This window comes from Netta rufina (assembly GCF_964035555.1).
Source record: "Netta rufina genome assembly, chromosome: 6".
Taxonomy (NCBI): Eukaryota; Metazoa; Chordata; class Aves; order Anseriformes; family Anatidae; genus Netta; species Netta rufina.
This window is the reverse complement of record NC_140129.1, coordinates 33,925,625-33,952,335: the sequence shown is the minus strand read 5'-3', so window position 1 is coordinate 33,952,335 and position 26,711 is coordinate 33,925,625. Positions and strand designations below refer to the sequence as shown.

At 46.7% G+C, this 26,711-nt stretch overlaps 1 protein-coding gene across 1 annotated transcript in view; it reads right to left on the bottom strand.

Moving 5' to 3' along the window:
- The window catches only part of MARCHF4 (membrane associated ring-CH-type finger 4), a gene marked incomplete at both ends in the record, with an annotated part of 82,605 nt that extends 69,106 nt beyond the window's left edge, over nucleotides 1-13,499 (bottom strand). The window contains one exon of the mRNA XM_084289366.1: nucleotides 13,053-13,499. Coding sequence (XP_084145492.1) covers nucleotides 13,053-13,499 — 447 coding nt within the window. The remainder of the gene's footprint in view (nucleotides 1-13,052) is intronic.
- Nucleotides 13,500-26,711: the final 13,212 nt, after the last annotated feature.

The following is a 26,711-nucleotide window of genomic DNA, read 5'->3' as shown; positions in this document are numbered from 1 at the left end:
TAAGTGTCTCGGCACTGCCCTTGGTTTACCACAACAATATCAACTTCTGAAGAGTTCCAGCAGCTTACTTCACTTTCCCACTTACAGAGGCACTTTGGCTGCCTCTTATCAAAGTTCCTCCTCTCACTAAGTAGGACAGAATTATTTCTGATATATTTCTGAGTACGCACCCATACAGTGCATACTCACTTAAGTGGTCTGCAATTGCCCCCCACCCCAGCACCTGGCTCTCCGCTCCAGTTGGGTTTGCTACAGCCACTGAGTGACACACACGGCTCTGCAGGCTTGGGGAAGAGGTGCTGCCATCAACCAAGTACCAAAGATGCTGGTTCAGGCTTTCAGGGCTTCCTGTGTGGCAATACACTAAACCTTCATGTCTGCACTGTCTGAGGGGTAACTGTTTTGGGTGGGTGCGACCACCCTGTTGTGAAGTGCTCTCGGAAGAGAATGATTGAAATAACAGCTCCTGGACTGTGATCAGTGGAGAAGATCCAAAACTTTTACTATGCGGCTCCTTGGTTTTCCGAAATGTATAATTTTCTGAAATATGTAGATATTCAAACTTACTATGCTCAGCCTCTGTTAGCAGATGGATCTTTTTCTTGCCTCTTCTAACAGAACAGAGAAAAAAATAAATAAAAAAATTCTGAGAGCAATGGGCAATGGAGCATTTGTCTCTCACATTTGTACCTGGGAGTAAAGTGGCTTCTTTGATGTCTAGTAGGGGTGAACCTCTTATGACAGTTCTCTTCCATGGCATCACAAACCCAGCCTGGGGGTATGTCCCACTTGGCCACATGTTTTCATGAAATTCATAAGAGCTTGAGAATTCTGCACCCTTTATTTGTCAAAGGTGGCTGACTTTGGCAAAGAAGTTTAACTGTTATTGAGTGCGTCTAATGGATTTATAAACAGAACTTACATGGATAAGCACTGTTGCTTAGAAAAGCAAGCTAGAGGTAGAGAAGAATATTCTTTTTTTTATTTTATTTTTATTAAAATACATCTTGGGACAGGCTTTGAAGCTTTCCAGCTTTCCAGTCAAATTAAGTGAAAGCAGAAAGCAAAAATAGCCCGTAGAAGGGAGAATGACTGTGAGCTGCCAGAAAGCAGCAATTGTAACAGAATGCTTTTGTTTGTTATAAAGAGACTAATGGCTGTTTTGGTAGTCATTAGGCAATGTAAAATAAATTTCTGCTATATTGCATATTTTTAAAGATTCCTAATTTTTCAAAATCTACTTTTGCGAAGTTGAAAACCTTAGTTACAAATCTCTTTTTGCTTATCCTTCTGTTCAATTTAAACAGAAATAGTTCTTGCTCAATCAAGCTTTTCTACGACCGGTTTTCCTGTGACTTGGTTTTGAAATAGTATCACCTCTTGGAGGTTTAGTGATTATTGGATCAAGAAATGTCTTGGCTATGACAAACAGAAATATCTGAGCCTTAGCTATTATTAGCAATGTTTGTTCTTGTTCTTCAATCTGTGGCTGGGCAGCTAGTTTCCCTTGATATTTATCTGACTACCATTACAAAAATTTCAACCCCTGTCCAAATCCACCCTGGGGAGCTAGAGCAGACATTTAATCCTATCTTTTGTATACCTCCTCCTAAATTCACTGTAAAGGCTAAGGGGAGATCTTATTGCTGTCTTCAGCCTTCTCACGGAAAAGCAGAGTGAAGACAGAGCTAGACTCTTCTCGAAGGTACATGGTTATAAGACAAGAGGCAACAGATGCAATTTGGAACATAAGACATTCTGATTAGAAATCAGAAAAAAAAAAAAATCACCAGGAGGGAATTCAAATACTGGACCAGGGGCCCAGAGAGGTAAGTGCAACAACCATCCTTGGAGGTACCCAGCTCTCAGCTTGACAATGCCCTGTGCAACCTGACCTAGGACGAATTGCTTGAGCAGGAGGTTGGAGACGAAAGCCTCCAGAGATTCCTGCACCCTAAATAATTCTGTGGTCATGTAATTTTGTTTGACCTGAGCTATGACACTCAGAATTGCCACTGTCCTCTTATGTTTGAGCACACCACCATATGCTTGAGCACACCTCTGAAGAGGTGAAGCTCTTCTTGCCTGGCAACATAAAGTAAAAGGTGAGAGAGGAAATCTCTTGAATAGCTGCAAGATAACACAGCCAGGGGCTTTGCTGTAGATTTTCATGTTTGCATGAAGGGCAAGAAAGAAACCCATGAGGACTGGGAAAGAGAAAGCTGATGGCAGCTGGGTCAGGTCATGGCAGTTTAGTAAGCTGAATTTTATGCGGGAGTCCTTCCTGCAGGCTATGGGGGCTGTAGAAAGCTTTTTCTTAGAAATGATGTAGCCATCCTGTCTATGAAGAAAATTTTCCAAATGTGGGTTAAATGTAGGTGACAACATTTCTGCTCTCATATGTCAGAGGAGGCTATGAACTGATTTTTCCTAACTTGCTGAATCCCATGCATGTTTGCCCAGTCTGAAACTTTCTTGTTTTTAATCTGATGTGGAGTAAAACTGTCTTCAAACACAAAGCTTCTCCATGAGGGAAACCTGGAAACCTTTGCCAGGCAGCCCAAGGGTTACAGAAGCTGTTTTTTTGTACAAAGTATTTGGTCCTTTCTGTGACAGAAAAGACAAAAGTTTATATGCAAAGACAATTTCAGTTCTCTGTTTCCCCAGATTTTCTCCTTGGGCACTGCAACAACTTCCCATTGTTAGAGATGTTGAAATTAGGATGGGGTATTTCTCCTCTTGCCCTTGCTCAGCTAGTAACCTTCAAGCATGAATTTCACTGGTTGAACTTCTTTCACTGCAATTATAAGGAGGTTCAGACTATACTAGTCCAATAATACCCCTCTGGCCTTAAATCTTGTCAGAATTCACCTCTCTTCAGTGTTAAGGAAATGTTTGTTGTTGTTGTTTCTTTTTTTTTGTTTCTTTTTTTTTTTTTTTTTCTATGTGCTAAATTGTGTGCTCTCTAGCACAGGAAAAGCCTTGCTTCCCTTCTTGGTACGGTGCTTGACATACTGACACCCTCTAAAGGTTACCGTAGTATTAAAATAAAGAATGGTCTAGAGGCCAGAAGCACCCATACCTTTACTTCTGCCTCTTGTGCAAACCCTTCTCTTTAATTACTTAACTGCCATTTCTCTGCTGATATAATACTTTATTATTACCTACTTTTCTTGAATGCTCATCTGATCCATCTTAATGTTCTTTTAATATCACTTGGAATGGGATAATAATCAGCTTGTACTTCCCCAGCACCTTTAATCCTGACAGGTCCTACTGCGCTTAACCAGGGGAAAAGGAGACGGAAAGAACTTCATCCACTGGACAGGGCAAGGTCATGCAAGACTGAGAAGAAGGCCTGACACAACTAAAGGTTCTGGGGTGTTTGGAGGAGCAGGTTTAGCTCATGGCCCTGTACTTGTGGAAAACGCAAACCACCCTTGAACTTTTAGTTCATCACCCACATGAAATTGCCAGGGTAGATGCTGATGTGACATAGGGGAAATATCAGCAGGATGTCTGAGTGTCCATGCTGTATAATGTGTCTTCATTGGTTTCATTTACAAGGTTTTCTTGGCTCTGCCAATGACTGGGGACTGGAGTAAAAACTGGACAGGATCCACCTGGGTAATGACAGTGAGCGCTGTTGGGAGGGGAAGCGCACGTGGCGGTTCTCAGGGGAACCTCTTTTTCTATCAAAGTACCAATCAAAGAAAATGATCTTCACATCTTGGTCTTGACGCAAGTAAAGGAAGGCAATGTCTGCGCTGGGGAGGTTGGAGAAAAAAAGATCACAGAAATGAAGTCAAGAGATGAGGATCTGAGCAAGTGTTTGTGTGACACGGAAGAAAGCACCAAAAGATCTGAGCACAACCTGTACACATAGCTGGGAAATGAAAGAAGCTTAAGCTGAGGGTAAGGTTAATGCCCTGAGTGACAGTGCCGGCCCAAGAAAAGGCAGAAAAAAAGGTGGACACAGAGGAAAACGCTGGATAAAAGAAATCTGAGGTGATGCCAGATCATTCAGCAAGAGAAGTCTGGGAAATAGAAAGACCTCTGGGGTTGGACTGAAATGAATGAAACCTGCCTTAAGGGCTGGCATAATGGAGGAAGTAGACAAGCTGGAGAAAAATGGGAAGGACAAAGAGAAAGGAGCTTTGTGGAATTCATGAAGGGACTGTGGAGGAAATGTTAGCCATCCCACCAGTGACAGAGTGACTGCAGAAGCAGGAGAGAAATAGGTAGCTGGATCAACATTTCAGGCAGGACTGGCTGGAGGATTTGCCAAGAAAGATCATGTTCAGCCTTACTGGGAGTGACTTTAGCTGGGGGCAGAGTATAGACACCTGAAATGAAATAGTGGGGATCCCTTCTCCCATCCTACACATGGCTATATGTGAGCAGTGACAGGAACAGTCCCATCCGTAAGGCTCATCTCTGACAGATGGGATCCTTAAAGCTGCTCCTCCAGCCTCTTCCTCCCAGCTCTCTCCAAGACTCAGGGGAAAAGAGATCAAGTCATTAATGACATGGAAGATTCAATACAGTGAGTGTGTACTGCTTCTGCAGGCCTACCTGGAAGGGGCTGCTGCTATGGAGAAAACTGAAAAAAATGATGAAATTCAGTAGGGCCACATATAGGTCCTCCACCAAGGCAGCAATTTCAACTGCACAGATCCAGGATGGAGAACTGACCAGGGAGCAGTTCTGAAGGACATGGATATTATATGGGTTCATGAGTTTAAAACAATCAATAACTTTTTGCTGCTCAAAAAAATAAATTAATTAAAAGAGAGGGCAAACATCACCCTGAAATGGATGGCGTATATTATCTGTTAAAGAGGACTCAAAACCTTTCTGCACGGCTCAGCATTGACAAGAACTCAACTGGATGATTGTTTCTTACTTCAGTCAGTGCATTTAAAGCAAAATATGGACCATCTGGTGAAAATCCAGAGGAGAACACCAAGGATGATCAGAGGTCTAGAAAGCATGTCATAAGAGCAAAGATAGATTTGCGATTGTTTGGCCTACAGAGGAACACGAAGCATCATGCCTTTAGGTGTCACTTCAACTTGGTAAGTCCTCAGCAGATCAATTTTTGCTATATTTACATCCAACTACCGGATAACGCCTTCAATTACTTGCCACTTGGAAAAGAAAAGCAAAAGGCAAAAATAATCTGCTGCCATCCTAATGGGCAGTGCGAGAAGAAATGGGCTGCAGCAGGAAAGATTCAGGTCAGACTTTATATAAAATTTGCTAACAAGAAGGAAGTGAAGTCCTAGAACAGAGTGCCTAGGGACAACTGGAGTCTCCAGCCACGCTTACCCTTAAGAACTGGTTAGAACAGCCTCTGTCAGGATTTTGGATAGGTGGACTAATTGATCTCTTGAGACCTGGGCATTGCCTAGTGCTTGGGCAGGATCAGTGCATGGATTAAGTAACAGAAGTTAAACCCACGTAGCAGCAGAGGTTATTCCGGTAGTCACAGGAAAAGACTTTACAGAGGCTACAGCTTCTGGGCTGCCTTCATCACATGGTGGCAGACATTCCAAAATGCTCAGTGCACTACAGACTTTAAAGGTGATCCCAAATGATTTGTATTTTCTGCAAAGGTGACCTCTTCACCTCGCCTTTAACATAAACATCATGTCAGCCAACTCCTGGTAAACATCTGCTAAGGGTGACATGTCACAATGGGACACCACAAAGACAGTAGCAGTCTTTGGCCTCCATAGAAAAGAATAAAACAAATTGCAAAACAGATTTTTGGTTACCCTTCTTCCGTTCTGCACCATCCCTTCCTTCATTCCCACCCAGGGAAGCAGGTTAAACTTATGTGACTGTTATGGGAGATGACACTTAGTGCACCACTGGTGTTTGAGCTGCAAATAGAGGGTGCTTGGATAAGATGGTAACATAGACCACCGGAGAACCTATACAGAGCAGAGCCAGATGGGATGGGTGGTCTGGTGAGATACACCAAGGTCTGGTGTATCTTTGGACTTTGACCAAGATGAAGAGAAGGAATTGAGAGAGAAGCACCAAAGAACTTAAAACCATGACAGAAGAACTGATGTGTGAGGATTTCAGGACCTGGGCCTTGTCATTGGAGCCAGTCTGCCCACCAACATTTTGCCTTATCTCATCACTTTTCACAAAGGGGTAGAGCAACAGCAGATTTATTACCCGCATAGGTTTCCAGGTCTTGCTCTTATTTTCCTCACCAGAGGAAAGCCATCACTCATCACTCTTCACTGCCAACAAACTAATCTGTTCTACTGTAACCACTGATAAAGCAGAAAAGGATAAAAGGTCAGTTGTTAAAGGATGGGGGAAGCTAAATAAGTCTTCAACATCAAGCAACTCCTTTTAGGCAAGTAACCCTGATTAACAAAGGAAAAGGAAAAGGATAAAAAGTTAACAAGCTATTCTGTATTATTTGAGTCTGGTTTTCCATGGAAACCATACCCTTTTTTCTTTTTTTTTCCCTTTTCTAATGGGGTACATGATCCAGTTAAAGCTTTGGTTCCAGCTGAAGCTCTGTCCTGCTGCATGGACTCTACTGTGTATAGTGCATCGGAGACAATGGCTCAACCCTTCCCACACAGGACACTACTAGTTTTCTTCTTCTTCATCCAGCTGGTTATCTTGAAACTTGCAGGAATTTAACACCTTTCAGATCTCCACTCCCTGCCAAACCTGACTGAAATCAACCAAAAGGTGTAGAGAAGATCTGATGAGCATACAGTCTAACAACTAACACCTTCACTTGGCTTCTTGACTTTCATAATCAGCAATAAGAGAGACAGGTTAGCCACAGATATGGACCAATACTGATTGTGGTCTATCTTATTTTCTTACTCCAGGACTAGGAGTGAGGAAAACATAACCCACTTTTCAGCTCAGATTATTTTAACTCAGTCCACATCATTAAATCATCCCTCCCCATGGCGGGTATTCTGCTGGGAGCTAAAGTGTAGTAAACTGCCTGCGGAGATTGAAATGCCTCTTTAGAAGGAGACTGGTGTGTCCTCCTTCTCTGCCCAGCAAAAGCAGGGGTTTAGGTGTGGGGCTGGTAGTTCAGCTGCTGTCTCTTGCATAAAAATAAACGCCTATAGCATGATCTCCAACTGGTTTATTCCTCCCCTCGGCAATGGATCTCTGTGGGCATAACCTGAAGGGCTGCTGAGCACTTTCAGCTCCTTGGGAAGTGATACAAGGACAGCTTCCATCCAGAAGCCTTGGACCAAGGCCTGTCTCTGGGAGTGCAGTCAAAGCTGGAAGCTTTACAGATGCATTCACCTTTCATTGACTTGGAGCCGCGTGCGCAGTGGACACATAGGACACAGAGCATCACAGACACTATCAATCATCCAGATTCTGGCACAACCGTACTTCTGACTTCTGGACCATCCTTGAATGGAAAAACACCAATGTGAGGAAAAGGCTGCCACACAGGAGGCCCTTGCTGTGAATGAATATTTGCTTGAAAGACAACCTGAATGCAAGTCGGTTTTGTACAAACAGAGCCCTTCCAGGAGCAAGTGTTGCCTTTGTGGGAATAACAGTGACTTTACAGATGCAAACAAAGAAGCTACATGCTTTTGCATTGCTTGTTCTGTCACTAACTGACATCAGCCACTGTTAATCATGGTCTGAAATGTATATTTAAGAAACAGTGACACAAACACAGACAAGTTCCTTCACGACGCCTTTTATATGGGGGAAAGTGAAAGAAAAGAAAAACTGCTCCTCAGGCTAGCTGGTGGCACTAAAATAAATGGGTCAGGCATCATAGTTTCAGGAGGCACAAAAGGTGAAAACCCTGTCTCCTGGAGCAATTAAAAGTCAATGGGATTAGTGGCCTTCAGTATTATTTATAGAAACCCCGCTGTGTGCACAACATTATTGAAATACAGGGGTCAAGTCCCTGCTACTGGATGCCTACCCTTTTGCTGTTGAAGTTAATGGGAGCTTTGCCAATCAACTCTGTGGCAACAGAGTCTAAATCTAAAATAGATGACATCCTGGGCTCCATTCAGTTGATGGCTCAAGCAAAGCTTTTGCTGAAGCCAAAAAAGTTCTGCCTGCACAGTAGAGATTTGATCCGGGGACACTAGCCATAGAGGTGTTGAAAGTCAAAGACAGGAAAGCAGAGAGGTGGATTGAATGTCACAGGAAGCTTTCTCTTTCCCTTTCTGCCATGTATTTCAATATACAGATTGAAATCTAAAGGGCTGCATCCCAGGATCTCTTAGACTTCATTTTTAGCAGGACTGGCTGTTTTCCAATGAATAATTCTCCTTCTAACACCATGTAAATGAATCATGTGGGAACACACCTATGAAAAGGACTCGGATGGGACGCCTGCACTGTCATTATGTGATTCAACATGTTCGAAAACAGTGTGCTGATGTTCTAGCCAGTTTAGACAGATCTCACCAAACACCTGCATCTCCTTTCCTGAGCTTGCCCGGCTTTCCACTTGCTTGTAATGCTACTTGTGCAGTTGTTTCTTCTTCCTCTCATTCATTACTACGCTCGTGCCCTAAATTCTGCCAAAGGTTACCTCTTTTCCTCTTTATCTCACTCTAGGAAGGAGGTACCTAATTCTGCCCTGTCTTACAATGTTGTAAATCAGAAATCAAGCATCCCAGTGATTTACTGCACTCCTCTGTACTACTGAGATACCCAGTCTGTAGAGTGGCAATATTTCCTGGCTTAGTTCATGACTTCAGACACTACCAGGTAGCAAGCTAACGATGGCTTTTGCGTGTCCCTGTATTTGCAACAGGAACGGGGTTGAGGTTGTCACTTGTTATTTCCAGTGGCACATCCTGACTCAGCGGTACTAGGCAGGCATTGCGTCTACTTGGGACCACCAAGAATAGCATTTTCATCCAGACTGAGGAATTAGGAGCAGGAACAAGGAAGGAATTGCCAGGTGGGGGCAGAGCTGCTTTGCGCGTACCCTGGTGCAGTCCTGGTGCAGGGGAAGGGACTCTCTTCACATCTGTGGCCATCTTAGCTCCAGAGACATCCTGAGTGTGGCAGGTACCCACATGAACGTGCACAGGCATGAAACCCAGACATGCACCTGGAGGGACAGATCTCACCAGCTGTGCACAAGGGGCTGGTGAGCCCTGGGGCTAGAGACCAGCCCTAGGGCTCTGCTCCTCTTCAGTATTATCCTGATCTTGAGATTCAGACCTAAAGCATGGATTTTACTTTCAGATGTGTTATCATTAATTCTGATGTCTCCAGATCCTTTGGTATCCACATGGCTTTACAACCGTTATTAAACTTAGTTAAGCACTTTGTCCTGCTAATGTCCTGCAGCAAGGAGCTCCACTGCCTAATGACATATCACATAGAAATGCATGTCCTACTATCCATGTAAGTTGTCTTCCCTTCCAGTTTCCTTGTAGGTCTTCGTGTTCACATATTAATGAGCTGATTTCCCTAAAGTCTGGAGGGGACTTTGGGAAGAAGAATAGTCTATTTTCAAACATTTCTTTTGAGTACTGAGCTACGTCCAAGCTAGCAGCCTGCTGGCAAAAGAGTCACAGTCTGTTCTCCCTGATCCTCCTCAGCCAACCAATCCTATCCACACTGACTTTTCAAATCCCCATCTTTATGGTATTTTTCCTCTGAACAGAGAAGTAGAGAAACACAGACAGAAACCGACAGGTAAGAAAAGATGCATGCACACTCTGACTGACAAGCAATCCTTGAGACACTGATTTCCAAATGATCTCAGTTTCATCTAAGAAAGCTTTTCTATTTTTTTTGGCACAGCCAGCACCAACTCGGAGATCCTAAACCCTGCCGTACTGCTAACTTCTTGTGACATGGGCAAACACTTTATCTGCTGATGTGAAGGGACTTCTCACCCATGTCTTTTCCTGCTACTCGCCATGATTTGCTTTCAGCTTGGATCTATACCAAGCACTAGGAAACATCTGTGAGAGCAGAGCTCATCTTAGTTTCCTTCTCTTGCAGAACATTGTCAAAGATCCAGGAAAGCAGACACAATTCTGCAAACACAGAGCATTAACCAAAACAGAAGAAAATATTCCAGCATCTTGCTTTCTCACTTTCTCCCCCAAGCTTCGCCTTTCCATCCACAGCCTCAGAATTAGCTGACACAATGGTGCAGGACATTTACTGAGTGAAACATTTGAAAATGCCAAGCAAGTCCCTGACAGGCAATGCCATTCCCAAGTGCAGAGTCCACCCCACCAGTTTTCATGCCCTAGTCTTCAATAAAAGCAATTGGCCTCTTTCAACTGCCAGCCCTAAGCAGAGCTTGCTCTTTGTACCCTCAAAATGGGAGCCCAGACATTGCATTCACCTGGTCATCAGATCCACTCTTTCTCATCTGCATTACTGATTTCTCTCGAGTAACATGAAAGGATGGGAGCAGTTTTACAATAATGAGATTTACTCCTTCCTACAGCCCTCAGCACATTTCTAAATGAAAGAATCAGTTTACCCATAGCAGCCGCAAACAAACACGAGGAGCTTAAGATATAAGCAATTCAGTAGCCTGAAGTATTATGCATGTTGGGCAATCATAAATTTAAAGTGAAAATCCCTACAGATTTTGGTTTGCATTAGATATTAAACAAAATCCACTTGTGAAGCCAGATTAGTAAGAAACCTTTCTGGCTGTTGTATTTAAAAAAAAAAAAAAAGGATTAAAACATCTTTTGGAGACTCACTGTCATTTTATCTGGGTAAATAAGCTTAGAGCGCCTAACAGTCAATTTATAATGAAGGCTTTTGTTCTTGGTACTGTGATGCAGCCCTGCAAATTTGCCCACAGCTGCAGCAGTTTCAGATGTTTTTGACAGGTAAATAAAACACTGCTTATTTCTGTCATTGTTATTAATCTGCACAGTAAAGAACTAGCAATTACATTTTGTTTCCAAGTGGAGATATTTTCATGACAATCTTGGCAAGGGTGGTATGGAATTATGTGCATTTGTGACATCTATGGCTGCAAGGGTCTGAAACATGAAGGTCTGTGCTCAGCTGTTCAGCTGGAAAACAAATGGGAAATAAAGGCTAAACCAGCAGTAACTACCATAACGAGAAAGAACATGGAATTCAGGAGTTAGCCCTGTCAGATGTAAGGGACAAATAAACCAAACTGCAGGTCTCGAGTAGCACTGGTTCAGCTCTCGGTTGTTCTGAACTGTACTTCTAGGGAACTGTGTCAGGATCTGACCACGTTTTAAAGCCCCACACCTTGGGCCTACATTATGACTGGCACTTCCCAGCTGCTGCAGGGCAAAGGGTTTCAGGCGCTCCTCGACGTGCTGGTGAAGAAGAAATTATTTGCAGAATGAGGTACTACTCAAGGACGACTGGCAGAATCCAGCTGTAAGTGTCTTATTATATCAGTCAGGAACTGTGAGAAGCAAAGAAGAGAAATCCTGCTGAAACTCTATTAGATGCCAGTCACGTCTGCTCAGCTTCTCACTCAGGTAGGCTGGCAGATGGTCAGCAAATAGTCCCACTTTTACAATGCAACCTACACAGGTTTTAAGTGTGAAAATTAGCATCCAATTATTTTCAAGCATTGATGTTCGCCAAGGATGCGAGTTGCCTCTATTTTAATTCTGCTTCGGCTCTATTTGTTCACACACGCAAGCCAATCTTGCGGGCGCTACGTCTCGTGTACACAGCAGAATGGTAAGCCAGGGACGAGTACTAGAAACGTGGAATAATGCAAATTCCCAGTCAGGGAGTTGCACAGCTTCCAACTTTCAGAAGAGACAGGGGAGGAGACAGTCAAGTGAGGAAGGCATAGAGCATCTCTGAAAAAGAATGATTTCCCCTGCCCACATCTAAAAGCCTATGGTGAAAACCATCTCTCGCAGCTATCGGTCAGCTGCAGAAGCTCTTAGAGGAGGCTACAGTCCACTGAGCTCTGATCTGTGAGACCTAGGGGTGTTAGGATGAGTCGGTGGCTGGCCCTGCTTCTTCCAAAGATGAACGTGAGCCCATTCCCCACTTTCCCTAATCTCCCTCCCATCCTCGGGCTGGCACCATGGAAAACACGATGACTGCCCAGCAGACGTGGGCATTGCCCTCCGGGCTGGCAGGATGTGTGCCCAAGTGTGGCCACCATCAGGTGTGTGCTGGCTTTCCTTAGCAGAGCACACAGGTCCACCAAGGGGAAAGAAGACTTGGAGCAAAGCCTGTTTTGCTCAAGGTCTCAAGATATTACCTTCTGTGCCAGGATCCGCGCCTAAAACGGGACTGGGTGTCAGCCAAGTCCAACCTCACAGCCCATGCTCCTGCAAGGATCGCTTATCACCAGAGGTAACAGAGCTACTCTGGGCAATAAGGTTTATCTGCATATTATCCAGGCTTGATCCTACAAGTAGAGGTCTGCAGCCTTCCCTGCTGCCTACAGTTGTGACATGTTAAGCACAAATGTTGCTGTGTTACTGCCAGCCTGAAAATACATGAGCCTCTTGCAGCTGTCATTAAATGGGGAGAATAACGCCCCGGGTTGGCACCTGATGTTATGGTGAGGTTGCATTTGTGTCATTCTCCTGTTTGGGGGAAGCAAACTTCCCCGGCCCAACCTCGGGCTGTACCAAGGGGTATTTCCAGGCTGCAGCTCCAGCAGGCACACTTGCAGCCAGTGGTTTCCTCCCCCAGGTAGTGCAGCCGGGAGCATGGCCGCGTTGGCCAACCTGCAGAGCTCTTGCTGGCCATTCCCAGGCGCTGCTGCCGAGGTGGGTTTGCCTCCCGCCACGTGTTTACACAGACCCGTCACATTTTTCAGAGCAAACAGCACGTTAAACACAACCTCGGCATCATTCCTGGGATCAGCACATCCAGGACCCCACTTGGGGACAAAGAGCCCCCAACACCGAGTCCGCGAGTCCCCACCACGGCCCTAAGACTGGAGACGAGCTGCAGCGCGGGGGACGTGTAGCCTTCCCCCACCCCACATTCCCTTGGAGAACCCATCCAGCACCCCAACCCAAACCCCAACCAACCCCAACCGCCCTCCGTGGCCTCACCTGCTCGGGCCCCTGGAAGCAGATCCTACAGAGCGGGGTGCGGATGCCGCTGTCGACGCTGCTGCCCAGCGAGTAGCGGTCCTCGGCCTTGCCCTTGCCGAAGTCATCCGAAGAGGTGCTGCTGGGCAGGGAGGCCGGGGGCTCCCCGGCGGGGCTCCCCCACTCCTCGGCTCCCGGGCTGCCCGCTGCCCCCCGCCAGCCGGCCCCGCGCCCCCCGGCCGGAGCGGTGCCGCCGGCCCCCGCCTCTGCGCCGCCGGGCATGGGGAGCGGCGGCGGCGGCGAGGGCGGCGGAGGGGCGGGGGGTCTCCGCAGCAAGAAGACCTTCAGGTCATTGAAGAGCATGCGGCAGCGGCACTTGAGGAGGCCTTGGTTTCGCAACATCTGTCTCGGACGGAGGAGCCCGCAGCAGCAGTAGCAGAAAAGGAGAGCGCCGGGTGGTATTAACATGTGCCTTTCCTGGGCTGGAGGAGACGGGGGGGGGAAAAGAAAGGGCAGGAGCCGGGAGCCCCGAGGGCGGGGGGCTCTGCTGGGGTCTCAGCGCTGCGGGGATGGGATGCGCTCGCAGGTTGGGAGACGACAAAAGAGGGGCCGGAGGGCGGGGAGGGGGGGGGGGGAGATCCCCGGCAGCAACCGTGCGAGGCTAGCAACAGCGGTCGGAATAATTACAAAAAAAAAAAAAAAAAAAGAATTAAATAAATAAAGCGACCGGCTCCACGCTCCCCGGGGGATTTTTTTTATCGCCCTTCTCCCCCTCCGGCGGGGTGGATTCCTCCTCAAGTTTGTTTGGCAGCGGCGGGGGGCGCCCAGGCAGCTCCCACGCCCAAAGGGTCCGGGGGCGAGGGGCGGCGGCGGGCACCGCGGGGTGCGGCGCTCCCGGGAGACAGCCCCGGCTCTGCTCCGGCAACTCCTAAGCCTGGAAAAAAGAAGGGTCCGCGTCTCCGGTGGGTTTGGGGTAGAGGGAGGCCGTGGTTCCGTCGACAGTATTTGGCATCTCAAGTAATTTTCCTTTTTCTTCTTCTTTTTTTTTTTTTTTTTTCGAATAAAAAAATCGAACTCGATCACGCGAGACCCGGTGTGCACCCAGACAAAATAGCAGCCAGTCTGGCTAGCAAAATGCAAAACTGGTAGCTGTCGTTATTATCAAAATTGCCTCTTTGACAAAAAGACCTTCACATTGTTTGTGGGAAAACACCCTACGTTTCCAACACTGTACTCCCAGGTGGCTTCAGATTTTAGCGTTGCATTTAAAAGATTTCATTGTAAATATTAAAAGTCCTGAAAGAAATAATTAGCATTCAATGAGCTTAATCCCAGAGGTACTGAGATAAATATATTATATATATATAATATATATTATATATATCATATATATTTTTATATTTATTTATATATTCTGACCTTCTCTCTTCCAGCAGCTGTCTGGACCACACCAAAAATAATCAGAGCAAAATCGGTGAGGGAAGGCAGCTGTATTATTCCCTAAGCTGTTACCATCCTGGACCAAAAAACCCGTCGAAATCGGATCTATTCTTCGCATGTAATTGACCGGAGAAACGTGGATCTTACATGGTCACGTTTCCTTTCCTCCTTTCACAAAACAGGAACGTCATCAAACGCATTGGCAGCTTGTACAGACCATTGTGGATGGCAAGGCGGCCAGGGCTCTATCGGCGATTGCAGGGACCTCCTTTTGATGCATTGGACGAGGCTCCTTCTTTCTCTCCACCACCGTCCCCACCTTCATTTTCCTCCCCTTCTGTCCTCCTCCTCCTCTGACTGTTGTTCTCTCTCACAGGCATTGACATTCAACCATCGCAAGTCTGTCGCACTCTCGCTGGCAGGAAAAAAATAAAATAAAAAATAAAAAATCGGAGCAGATAATTCTCTTCTTCCTCCTAAAAGGCTCCGGTGGAGCACAATGCGCCAGACACACGGGGCAGCATGGCTTATTTTTCGTGCGGCTCCCACCGCTTTGGCAACACCGAGCTGGCGTGTGCGTGTGTGCCTTTCTCCCTCAGCAGCCTCCTCTCTGCTCTCCCATCCGGCTTGCGGTGATGATGTTGCTGTTGCTATCTCCCTTGGATGCAATGGGGAAGGCAGATTGTTTGCAGTGCAAGCGGGGATTCGCAGGAAGGGAGGGGTGGAACGTGGCCGCGCTCTCCTCCCTCCCCCGGCTTTTAGAAAAAAAATAAATTAAAAAAATAAAAAATAAAAAAAGAGAAAAGGCGGGGTGAAGATGAGGAAGGGAGGGGGGGAAGAGGAAGAATCAAAGGGAGGACCCTCCCCAGCCTTTGATGCCCCGGGCTGGCTGCAGGAGCCCCCGCCGGGGAGGAAGGCGGGGGGCGGAGGCAGGGGCTGGGCGGCCGCTGCGGCTTCAGCACCACGAGCCGCGGACAGCTCCGCCGGGCGCGGGCACGGCGCCTCGGCGCGCCCCCGCGCTGCGCGCTCCCGCCGCCACCACCAGCAGCGGGGCACACGCGGGCTGCTCGCCCCCGGGAACGAGGAAATCCAGCGTTTTTTGGGGGGTGCCCCGGGGATAGGGGCCCCGCTTGGCAGGCCCCCAGCAGGCAGCAGGAATCCCCGCTAACTAACTTTTCCCTTGCAGATTAATTAGTGGCGGAGGATTTCGCGGGTTGGTGGCGATGGGAAGCGGTTGTTCTCGTTTCACCCCGGCAGCGTTGGTTCGCCGGTAGGTTTGTTTGGCTTCAGGAGAGTGTATTTCAGAAGCATGGGTGCCTTGTACCCCGATGGAAGCTAAATCTGTCCGACCGCTGCCGCTTAATTTGACGTTTGCTGAAAGCGACCAAGGGCAGCCGGAGCTGAGAGTTACTCTCCTCATCCCATTTGAACATTTTAAGTAGAAGCTGCTGGAGTCCATCAAGCTTTCCCCTGCACACGTCAGCAGAGGTGGCTTTCTCAGCCTTCACGTGCTCCGTGTGTCCACACAGCCCCATCCGGCTGCACAACAAACACGAGGCTGCCGATGGCACTCTGTCCTGCTGGAAGAGCTCACAGAGGTGCTGGGTGTGGTGTGGACCAACCCTATTAATGATACAGATTATCCAAAAGCTTCTAGGCTATGAGGTCCTGCAAGCATCAGTGCGGTGTCACAGCTGGTGGGCCAGCGGATTGCCTCCAGATGGGACACGCTTTTTTGGTGAAATCATGTCAGCACCATTGGGATTGCAGGCTCCTTCACTTGGCTTCTCCACAGAGTTTCTTCAAACTCCTAGTTGGCAGGGTGGAAGGGCCACCAAAACCCAGGCTGGATTCTCAAGCTGGGGCATGTAAAGGGGTCTGCACCAGTGGTGACCCAGGAGGTGCAGCTGATGGAGAATCTAATCCCACTCAAAAGTTGTGTTGGGCCCTAGACAATGATTTGAAATCTCCTTTAGTATAAGATGAGACATGCAAAAACCCCTGTGCCATGATCAGCAGAGGAATCTACGTTGCTACCTAATTAAAAAGGGAGCAAAACTGATTACTCGCTACAGGAAAATGAAACCAGCACATGCAATTAATTTCCAGCAAATAAATTACACATTGGGATGCTGCAATGTTAAAACATTCATCATTGCAGCTTGCTGTTTCTCAGAAAAGCTGGGCAGATTCGCCAGTGTGGATCTCTACAACATATTTAAGGCTTCTCAGAATTTCACGTGTGTCTAATGGGGTCATTAGAGGAATAATAATGGAAAGAGCATTTTAGGAACTTCCTGAGCATGAGACAGGCTGGCTAGAGGCTGTCTCAGTGCCCAACCTCCAGCATGGCTTTCCATCCAACCCCCCTCCCTCTTGTTATTACCCTCATCCTATTGTCCTGATGTCGCTAACGTTTTCAGAGTGGTTCCATCAATAAACAGAATTGGAGACAAATATATTGTTGTCATCCTTTGCGTGTGCAAAGCATCTTTCATCCTTCCCTCCTGCCCATGCCTGGTTTTTCAGAAAGGATGCGCTCAGGATAGAGGAGATCTTTGTATTATACTCAGGGTTTTAATGTATGGGCTGTGTGCCCAGAGAGTTGAATGGCTGATAAATGTGACAAAATAAATAAAACAAATAATAAATCGGAGGTGCTCCGTATGCTTCCCAGAGGTGAGTGGGTACTATTATTCCCTTCAGTAAATGGGACAGTGGCCAATGTTTTCACACATGGATGATGCATTCAGGTCCTTTGATACGGATGGAGGTGCCTTGCTTAGAAAGCTCAGGCCAGAAGGAGCTGGCCTCAGCCTCCTTGGTGAGATCCCAGAAGAGCAGGGGGGCAATGCAGGCTGCCTAACTAACATAAAGCAGCGTGGAGCAGAAAATGGAAAACTCTGGGAGTTTTGACCCTGTGTCTCTTGAACCCATCAATAGTTGTGAGGGTAACACTGGGAAGGAGCGTACTGGAGGCACCAATGTTGGCACAGAGCACCCTGCCCTCCTTGGGTACAGAAAGAACAAAAGTCTGGGACATCTGAACTCTGCAAAATCTGGGAATGAGAAATGATTGTGCTCTGCAGCTGCTGAAGAGGAACCAGGCAGTGAGGACTGCTGGGGTGAGCATCCCCCTCTGGCCATGCAACCGACCCGAGGGTCAGGGCATTGCAGAGCACTGAGAAGCGTGGCCCAGCCAGCTTTTGCAGACCTTTAGCTCTCTGTGTCAGTGACAGATCTTCCCTTCAACGAGACCTCTCCTCTGCTTTTCTTCCTTCCTTCAAATTAGGCCAGGATCCTGGCACGATGCTCTCTCTTTCCCCCTTAATTATTGTTAAGAACAGCGGTAGCGTTAATAACCCATAGAGTATCTTCATCCTCTACGCTGCATAGGGCAGAGGGCTTGGGAAAGGGGATGAACCCATCAAACACCCATCCAGGCCAGGCCTCAGCACCACATCTGCTGCCATCCACACCGTGGGCTCTCGAGGCCGTGTTACGAGGTGGCAGAAGCAGAGACACCCGGGTAACTCAGCACAGACCTGGAGGTGAGTTTGCTCCAGATCCCGTGTCAGGTTGGGTTTGGGGGTCAGGCTGCAGGTCGGTCTCACAGCAGATATCCCAATTCTTATCGTCTGGAGCAGAGCGTGGGCCCACTGGCCCTTAGCTGCCACCCCCTAAGGAAAAGAGACGTGTTGCTGGTTATGTGTTCTCCTCACCTCTCTGTGCAAGCCATTGCTCAGTGCAGAGGGGTGGAGAAAGGAAGGAAGGAAGAGGGTGGCTGGAGCAAGCAGCGATACTTATCTGCCTGTGTGGCAGTCTGATATCAGATCATATTGGAAATCTTTTTTGTTTGTTTTGATGTTTTGATGTTGTCAGGCCAGAGATTAAAAATGAAGAAGAAAAAAAAAAAAAGAAAAAGGCAGAGACTGAGAGGGCAAATGCAAGCAGGAAAACTCTGTGTGGACTGCAGCGTCACAGCCTGAACACAGCATAGCAGTCATCGTGCATGACTATGTGAGAGACAAACAACACAAATGCTGATGTGGACAGCCAGGATCAGAGAGCTGCCAGAGAAACATCCCTTTGTGTTTTCCATCTCTCGGGAAGCAAACAGTTACCTAAACCCATTTTCATGCCCACCTACTCGGTCAATAGCTGCACTGCGCTTCCTGCTCCACTTACAGCTCCTTAATGGTGCAGGGGAGCTTTGATTGCCGTGGTGTGGGCCCCGTCCCTCTGGCACACCATTACTTAAATCCAATCCATCGAAGGTTCCTACTGCTCTCTCAGTGATGGGGAGCTGCTCATCAGCTGAGTACCCTCTGATTGCTTGTCACAGCCAGACTTCCCGGTTCTTTTTCCTAGATGGAGATATTAAATAGATCTCAAGTGATGTAATTACCATAACTCAGTTGACGAAGCTTGTGGGCAGATACAGATGGGGGCTGGAGGGGGCTCTGTCACATTTTCTTTGGTCTGTCTTTCTTGCTGGGCAGTTGCATATGTGCCGACGCAAAGGATGCTGCTGCTGGGAAGCAGAGCTCAGCAGGTGGGGGGTTACGCATCCTCCGAGCATCCAGAAATAATCCATGTATTGATTGGAATGATCTTCGCAAAGGAGATCAGAAATAATTTCTGGAGTGCTGTGCCTTGGTCTCCCTGCTGCCTTGGGCTGCAGCAAAAAGCATGGCTCTGCTCTTGGAGAGTCCCCGTGCTATTGCTTTTTCCCCAAGCGGTGACTGAACTTGCATTTGTTCTCTTCCTGTGAGGATCGTGGTCTGCCTCTGAGCTGATACACAGCAAATTTTTCTACTTCCACAGCAGCTTGCTCTCTGCTGTGGGAAGAGAAGGGATTTTATTTATTTATTTTTAAATCAGCCATGTCCTGCTGTAGGAATCCAAGCAAAGAAGCACAACTGCGCATCTCTTTTTCCTTGGGCTTAGGTCTTTGTTTTTTTCAGGCAAGCTGTCCTGAGGCTAGTCATAGTGCATGAGGAGTATGTGAGGACACAACACAAAGGTTGATGGGGACAGACCCATGTTTCCTCCTTTAGGATTTCAAATTTAAACCTGCAAAAGGCAGAGCACTACTCTTCAGGACTAGGCAACAGCAAGCATGGGGCTTTCCTGGTATCAAGTCCTACGGTAACCAATACCAAGGGAATTTCTTGTCCCTGAGGATGACTAGTCAGAACTTGAACACAGCAGTTGCAATAGATGCTGCATTTCAGGATAGCTTCATTAGGCATTTAGCCAGATGCTGAGTGGTTTTAACTATCTAGGAATGCGCTGATTGTCATGAAATCCCAAACCTAAAAGGACGTGGAATTTTAGACATTAAAAAAAAAAATAAAAAAGAAAGAAAAAAAAAAGAGAAAACATATAATCACAGGAATCCCTTGTGTAATCCAACTACTCTCTCTCCTGAGTCAACTCACATTTGTTGCAAGTCTCTAATTGCATTCTCAGATGTATCAGTTATTTTGGTGACATGCAACACTCCTAGAACTAGCTCTGCTTGTCTGACATGGGATTAAGAGAGAAAGTAATGTTGTTAAACAGGTCCATTAGGGGCAGATCCTGAGAGATACATGGTGCTCCCCAAATTAAGGTGAGCTGATAGGTTCTAGAGTGTCATCAGATGCTTGCTTAGCTACCGGGATTCACGATCAGACACAGTAACACCGAGGATATTCCCCACAGGATCATCATGATTTTACTGTGGCACAAAACTGCCGTACTCAGCTTAAGGAAATAGAAGCAACTTTGTATGGGAAGACTGAATGTCTATCCTCAGGAGGGTCTTTCAGCAAAAGATCCATCTCAGAGACGCTTTAACCTTTGGGGAGAAACTGAAGAAGCTGTTGGGCCATTTGCACTTCACAGCTCGAAGAAGCCCCAGCCCCAGATGCACTGGGGAAGAACAGAGCAAAGGCTAATCCTGAGGTCTCACCTCTGCCAGGGGCTCAGGGGATTTCTGCTGGTCAGAGCCTCCAGGCTCTGGAGAAAGCAGCTCTGGAGAAAGCTAGACTGCTGCTTGGCCAGAAGGAGAGGCCTCATCCAGGCTGCTGGTGTCTCAGCTTCCCACCAAAAAAAGGGGAACTGTTTTAAATGGTGCTACATGTTTGTTTCCCCACAGGATACTGGAGAACCACAGGATGTCAAATTTACATCCAGCCCTGGGATGCAGCCTGCCCCCACGGCACCTCTCCCATGGTGGGTCCCTCTGTGCCCTGCACAATCAGGTTGGTAGATGGAAGCACCCATTCCTGGCACAAAATTGTCACATGTAGTGACACGGTGCTGGGATATCCTGGAGATAAATCCTGTACTGAGGCGGGTCCCCTCTTGAGCTGCAGCTCCGCCTCAGTACAATGAGCAGGCTGAACATGAGACACTGTTTCCCCAAGGTCTTACAAATCCATATCTTAGGATTTAACATCTTAGGCTGCCCAGATAACTTCCTCAGCTAGAGCAGCTTGTTTCTGGATCAGCCTGCAAATGCATGTACACTGCATAAATACAAGGCAGTGAAGTCACTTACAAGCCAGATAATCTTATTAGTTTCATCAATAGGAGATGAGTTTCTGTGTTGGCAGAGGCCAAGATCCAGACATGAGGAGTGTTTTAGGTCTCCCCTAAGTGACCTTACTGCATATAGGGTCTTGAGAAGGGGCAAGACACTGGAGGTCAGAGAAAGGCACACAGTGGAGAATGTTGTAGGATTTAAAGGCCGGGCTGTTGGAGATGGAAACAGAGAAACACGAGAGAGCAGTGAGTGGGGAAAACTAATGGATTTACACCAGTGAAATGAAGAGCTGATTTTTGACCCTTCCATTTTTAAGGAGGGACCCCGCAAGAGTACATCAGCCTGGAAACCTTGCTGTGAAAGGAGGGGTCTTGGCCCTGCACGTGGCCCAGAGACAGCATTCACAAGGGAGCTCCAGCACCACAGTGACTCTGCCAGGTCTTCAGGAGCACGTCAAGCGAGAGAATGCTACCTCCAAGTGATGGCCCAGATTTACCACTCCCAAACGGACTTAGTGTTAATTAAAGAGAGATTTCAAAACCATATACATTTTCTCGCCGAGATAATTAATTGATTTAGAATAAAGTTTAATGTAGTTAAGGGGTTTTATAATTACACTTTATGGCCGGGGGAACATTTTCGGGATAGATGATGCCAGAACACCTCTGGGAAGGTGCTGAGCAGAGGCCTGAACCATCCCTCCTGATGGGCTGGAAATCCTCTTGGGCCCTACGGGTCATGCAGTATTTGATGCCTTGGCCACACAGAACTGAGGTATTTAGTCTCTCAGCCCCTCAAAAGTGCTTCCTTCTGAGCCAGTGCCTCCATGCAGGCATCAATTCCCTGCCGTTGAAGGGGATTTTCTTTCCTAAGGGGCTTTAGCTGTCTCGGTGGGTTTTTATTCCTCAGGTCAGATGCAGGTCACTGTGGTGGCCTACTGGCTCCAATACCAGCCCCTTTCACCTTGAGACCAACGCAGTTTCTCTGGGTCTTCCTCCCAGACAGACACTTGGTCTCATTGAAGATGAGGGAGAAAACACGTGCTGTTACCCTGAGAAACACTTCCCTCCCCGTGTCACCCCCAAAGTCACATCCCTGCCTTTCTGACTGGGCATGACTGAGCACCTGGCCCTGATATGTGGGGAGACCCATAAGCCCTTTGATTTCTATAGAGAAACTGAGGCACGGATAGAGAAAAAAATACTCATTTGAGTCAGCAGCAAAGTGCTACGTAGGGACCTATTTTACCTCATGGCAAGGTTCTCCTCCGAGAGCAATTTGCACATCTTTGTGTGATGTGCAAATAAACACACGCGCAATATATATCTGCTTTTCTTCTCTCTTTTTTTTTACAGCTGAATAACCACACGATCTTTGTTACATGGAAGTTTGACTGCTGCTGTTTATTGCCCCCTGGAAACGGGATGACAACGGCCCACGGCTCCTCCACAGCAACTCGCAGAGGCCTCCCGAGCGGAGAATTACGCCCGTCGGAGGAAATAAACAGCAGGAACAGCGGAGTGACTAAGCACCAAAGATCCTGCATTTGTGTAGAAACTAGCAATGAGAGGAGGAAAGGATGCCCTGGAGGATAGAGAGTGCTGTAGGAAAAAAAAAGTTTCCAGCATGTTCTGAAAATGAAGGTTGCCATGCAGAAGGCAAGGCCAAATTTAAGCATCACCCCATCCCAGCCCTGCTCCTGCCTGTGGTCATGGGCAAGGCTCCCATGCCATGCCTGGGGGCCTGGAGAGTGGCCCCAGGAGCCCATGGATGGCCCTGATATCTCCCCATCTAGCCCTGGAGGAAAAGGGACCAGTGCTCGAGGCCACTGTGGCCCTGTTGGAGAAGCTGGTGGCTGTTGTTTCCCCTGCTCCCAGCCATCACCCTGACCTGGTGCAGTGCCTGGACTTTGCTCAGGTTCCCTGCAGAGGAGTTTCCTCCGGGCACTGAGCTTATTGGAAAATTGGAAAACCACCACAGAACTGGCCCAGAGTACCCTGAGGTACAGCTTCCTCCCTGGTCTGGTTTGGGTGCGTGATATAGGGGAAGCTCGCAGAGGGAAATGGGGTGTCTTTGCCTGGATCCTTCACGTGTTGGGATTCTGCTGCTGAGCTCGCCCCTGTCCAGCTCTGATGTCCTTTGAGGTGCCCTCATTTAGGCTGATAAAGATTAAAACCATGGGGGATCTCAGCTGCAGAACCTTCCCATCTGGTGTCTCTTCTCTGAGGCCGAGCTGCTGCCGCAGTGGCACTGGCAATACGCGCCCTTACAAAATTGCTGTCCCGATGAAATCCCAAGTCCTGATGTGCATGAAAACAAAAGCCAATCTCCTTTTGTTCTCTTCCATGACCATCCCTTCCCTATATTTTTGGATTTTCTTGATTCATTTTCATTTTAAGCGATACAAATTTTCTGGGTCAGTGTTAAGTCCCTCGGTTGTCTGATCTTTACATACCAGCAGATAAATGCAGAGAGATGAGAGGAGACCAAGTGCAAACCAATCCATCCTCCTGACACTTTTATTTATCTATTTTCTTTTCCCATCTACCACTGCTCAAATTCCTGTTTGTGTGCATGAAGGAGGGAGAGGGAAAGGGGCTGGGATACTGGTAGAGCCACTAAAGATCTCTCCATATTCAATTGTAGCTCTCCTGGTTCCTTCATACCACCCTGCTCTCCATCACTGGTCTGGTCATGTCACACTACCTCCAACACTTTGCTGGTGTTCTGCTTTGTGGGAAAAAAAATATAATCTAATGTAAATGAAAATTAACAGAGTGTTTTCAGTGCTAATGCAAGATGCCAGAGCGGTAGTCACAAAGCTGGAGCCATCTGCCAAGCCCAGACTAAACACCAGTGGCAAAGCTGCTGTGCTGCCGAGTGCATCGAGGGCTCCCAGGCGAAAAGCACCAGCGTCTGCAGCTTGAGCTGAGCTCTGTGGCTGAAAGCAGAGACAGATGCACATTGTCTGTGGCCCAGGCAGAGATGGGGGACACTTAACATCCACTGACTATTAATATTTCATGGTCCTGACATCCAGCATCCACACTGAGAAGAGAGACAGGGGTTTGCTCTTCTAGGCTTGCATTTAACTGTGCCTTTCCTGCTTAATGTGCCAGCTGAAGCTGATCATGGTATGTACTAGAATCCTTTGTGTACCTCGCCCAGGGCAAGACCTTATTTTTTCATGTAGTCCATAACAACTGTAACAATTTCTAATGCTCTCCGACCCAAGATGGGTCTGAACTACCAGCTACAGGCAAAGCAAGGTCCAGTGGCTGTTGAGTCTCTCACCTATTAAATCATTCAGATAATCTTCATCTAGAGTATTTGTCTTTTCCAGGAAGCCTGTTTTTTCTTCTAGGAAGTAAGCTGCAGGAACTCATGACCCAGCAGGTATTTGCAAAGTGGCATGCATTCAAAATGCACTACTTTTATAGCAGTGGCGTTATCACGTAGTGAGCCTGTTCCTGGAATGAGCATTGCCTAGGAGTTGTCAATACTTTAATCTGATTTATGCAGGCTGTGTTCTCTCTCTCTCTCTCTCCCTTCCCTCAAATGAGCACTAATAAGTTCTCAACCTGGACAAATCCCAGGTAGTGGGATCAGCACATGGCAATATATCAGCTTTGTTGCTGAAATTGGGGATGAATCAGGGACAACAGAAAATGTTTCTCCTGTTTGTTTTTAATTCTCTTTGCAAATAGTCTGGTGCTTGTCTGAAGTATGAGTTTCCTAAAGGAACACATTCCATTTATTATATTACTGCGCACCAATTAAGCAACTAGTGAAAGTTTGGAAAATCTATAAAAAAGTTGGTTGCATCCATGGGGATCATTAATACCACATGGTGTCATGACCGTAAATAAAACCTGTCAGCATGTGCAAATGCAGAGGGAACTACCTGTTCTGCCGTTAAGAGATCAAGTCCAGACTCCATCAAATGATTTTCAAGACTTGATCTTTAACTTGCTTGTGGAGTAGAAAATATTGGCGGGGCATTTCAGGGGGTGAGTCTTTGTCCTCCAGGACTCAGTTGTCACTTTACAACCGTATGATGTATTAGACATCGCCAGACATGAATGTCAGTGCTCTTAGCCTCAAATTCTATCAGCATGATATTGTGCTGCGATGCAGTCACTGTCAGCATCTTGATTTGATTTGTGCATTGCTTCACAATTTGCTCCAGGAGGGCTTAAGGTCTAATTCTGCAAATGAGAAAAGTCAACCCCACCATTCCTTGCAGACCTGAGCCCTTCGTATCTGGCAAGTGCTGTACTCAAAGCATGGGGCAGCACCACCCACCCTGGCAGAATTGTATGGAAATGATGGCTATTTCCAAACTTTACTTGACCTCTGAGGCAATGCTTGATTTCTCTGTGTTACAATGAATCCAGATGGACAACAGGGAAAGAAGCAAGGGACTTGCTGAAAACCCAGCTGCTGCTTCTGAGCTTGGATTTTCCAGGTCAATACATTTCGAAAATTTTTCCACTGATAGACAGAAGGGAAAATCTTACCATTTCACTCTCAGTCTTAAATCTAGCTCCTGCAAGACCATTTGAAAAGGAATTTGGTGCCTGTTAAAGGATGAGGCCTGCTCCCAACCCATATTTATGCAGTTATCTGATACAAGGCTGCCCAACACCGATGAGCAGAGTCGTCAACATCCCTCCAGTTGGTCTTGGTGAGGGTCTAAATAACAAAGGCGTGTTTTGCAGCATGAATGTCTGTTTTCTAGGAACTGTATCAAGAATCATAAACTCATTTCACATACATCAGTAAACAGCTGTCAGAGAGCAAGGGCTTGCAGACCTCATCATCCTAACCCAAACTGAGGCCAAGAAGTTACTGGCAGAAGACTCCCAGTTCACCTCTGAAGGATTTCTGTCATCAGCAAGAGCAGCATAAACTCAGATTAACGGATTAAGTCATGAAACCATAAAGTGACCCTATTAGTAAATATATATATATGTATTTTTATATACACACGTTTGAATACATGTATAAATTTAATGCATGGACTGACTGTGTATATGCGTACCCTCGCATGACACGGTCTAATCAGACAACACATGCACTCTCTTCCTTTCCTAGTACAAGATCTATGGAGCATCCAGAGAATCTGAAAGATGGAAAATGTCAAATGGACCACCAGGAATAAACGTTGTTACAACACATGATCAGCAAGTGAAATCTATTGCCTCGAGATATCAAACAGTGCATTTCATAGTGGACAATTAAAAACCTAATCCCACAAGCTATTACTTAAAGCATGCATCTGCTCCCTGGTAGAGACAAAAGAAAGGACTCTGAATGGCATGCATAGTTCCTGTATTCTTATAATTAAACTAACTGTCATCATCTTTAATTGTTGTAACTCTTGCATTTTGTAACCCTTTTTACTTGACAGAAATATTCCAAATAATGCTAGTTTCTTGAGTCCCAGAAGTTACAGCTGAGCTTAGACAAACTTTTCCAGCCTTCAAGCCACGACTGGAATGAAATTTCTATAGATCCTTCATGAACCTTTCCCAGGGTGAGTCTTATGCTAACGATGTTACACAAAACTGATTTCCTCGATCAAATGCGAGCTTGTAATTGAATGTGGACATATCTGACTACATGACAAAAGCAAAACTGCTGCTTGTTGTACAGTGTACAGTATCTATATTTAGTTATAGCCCCGTAAAAGGAAAGGACAA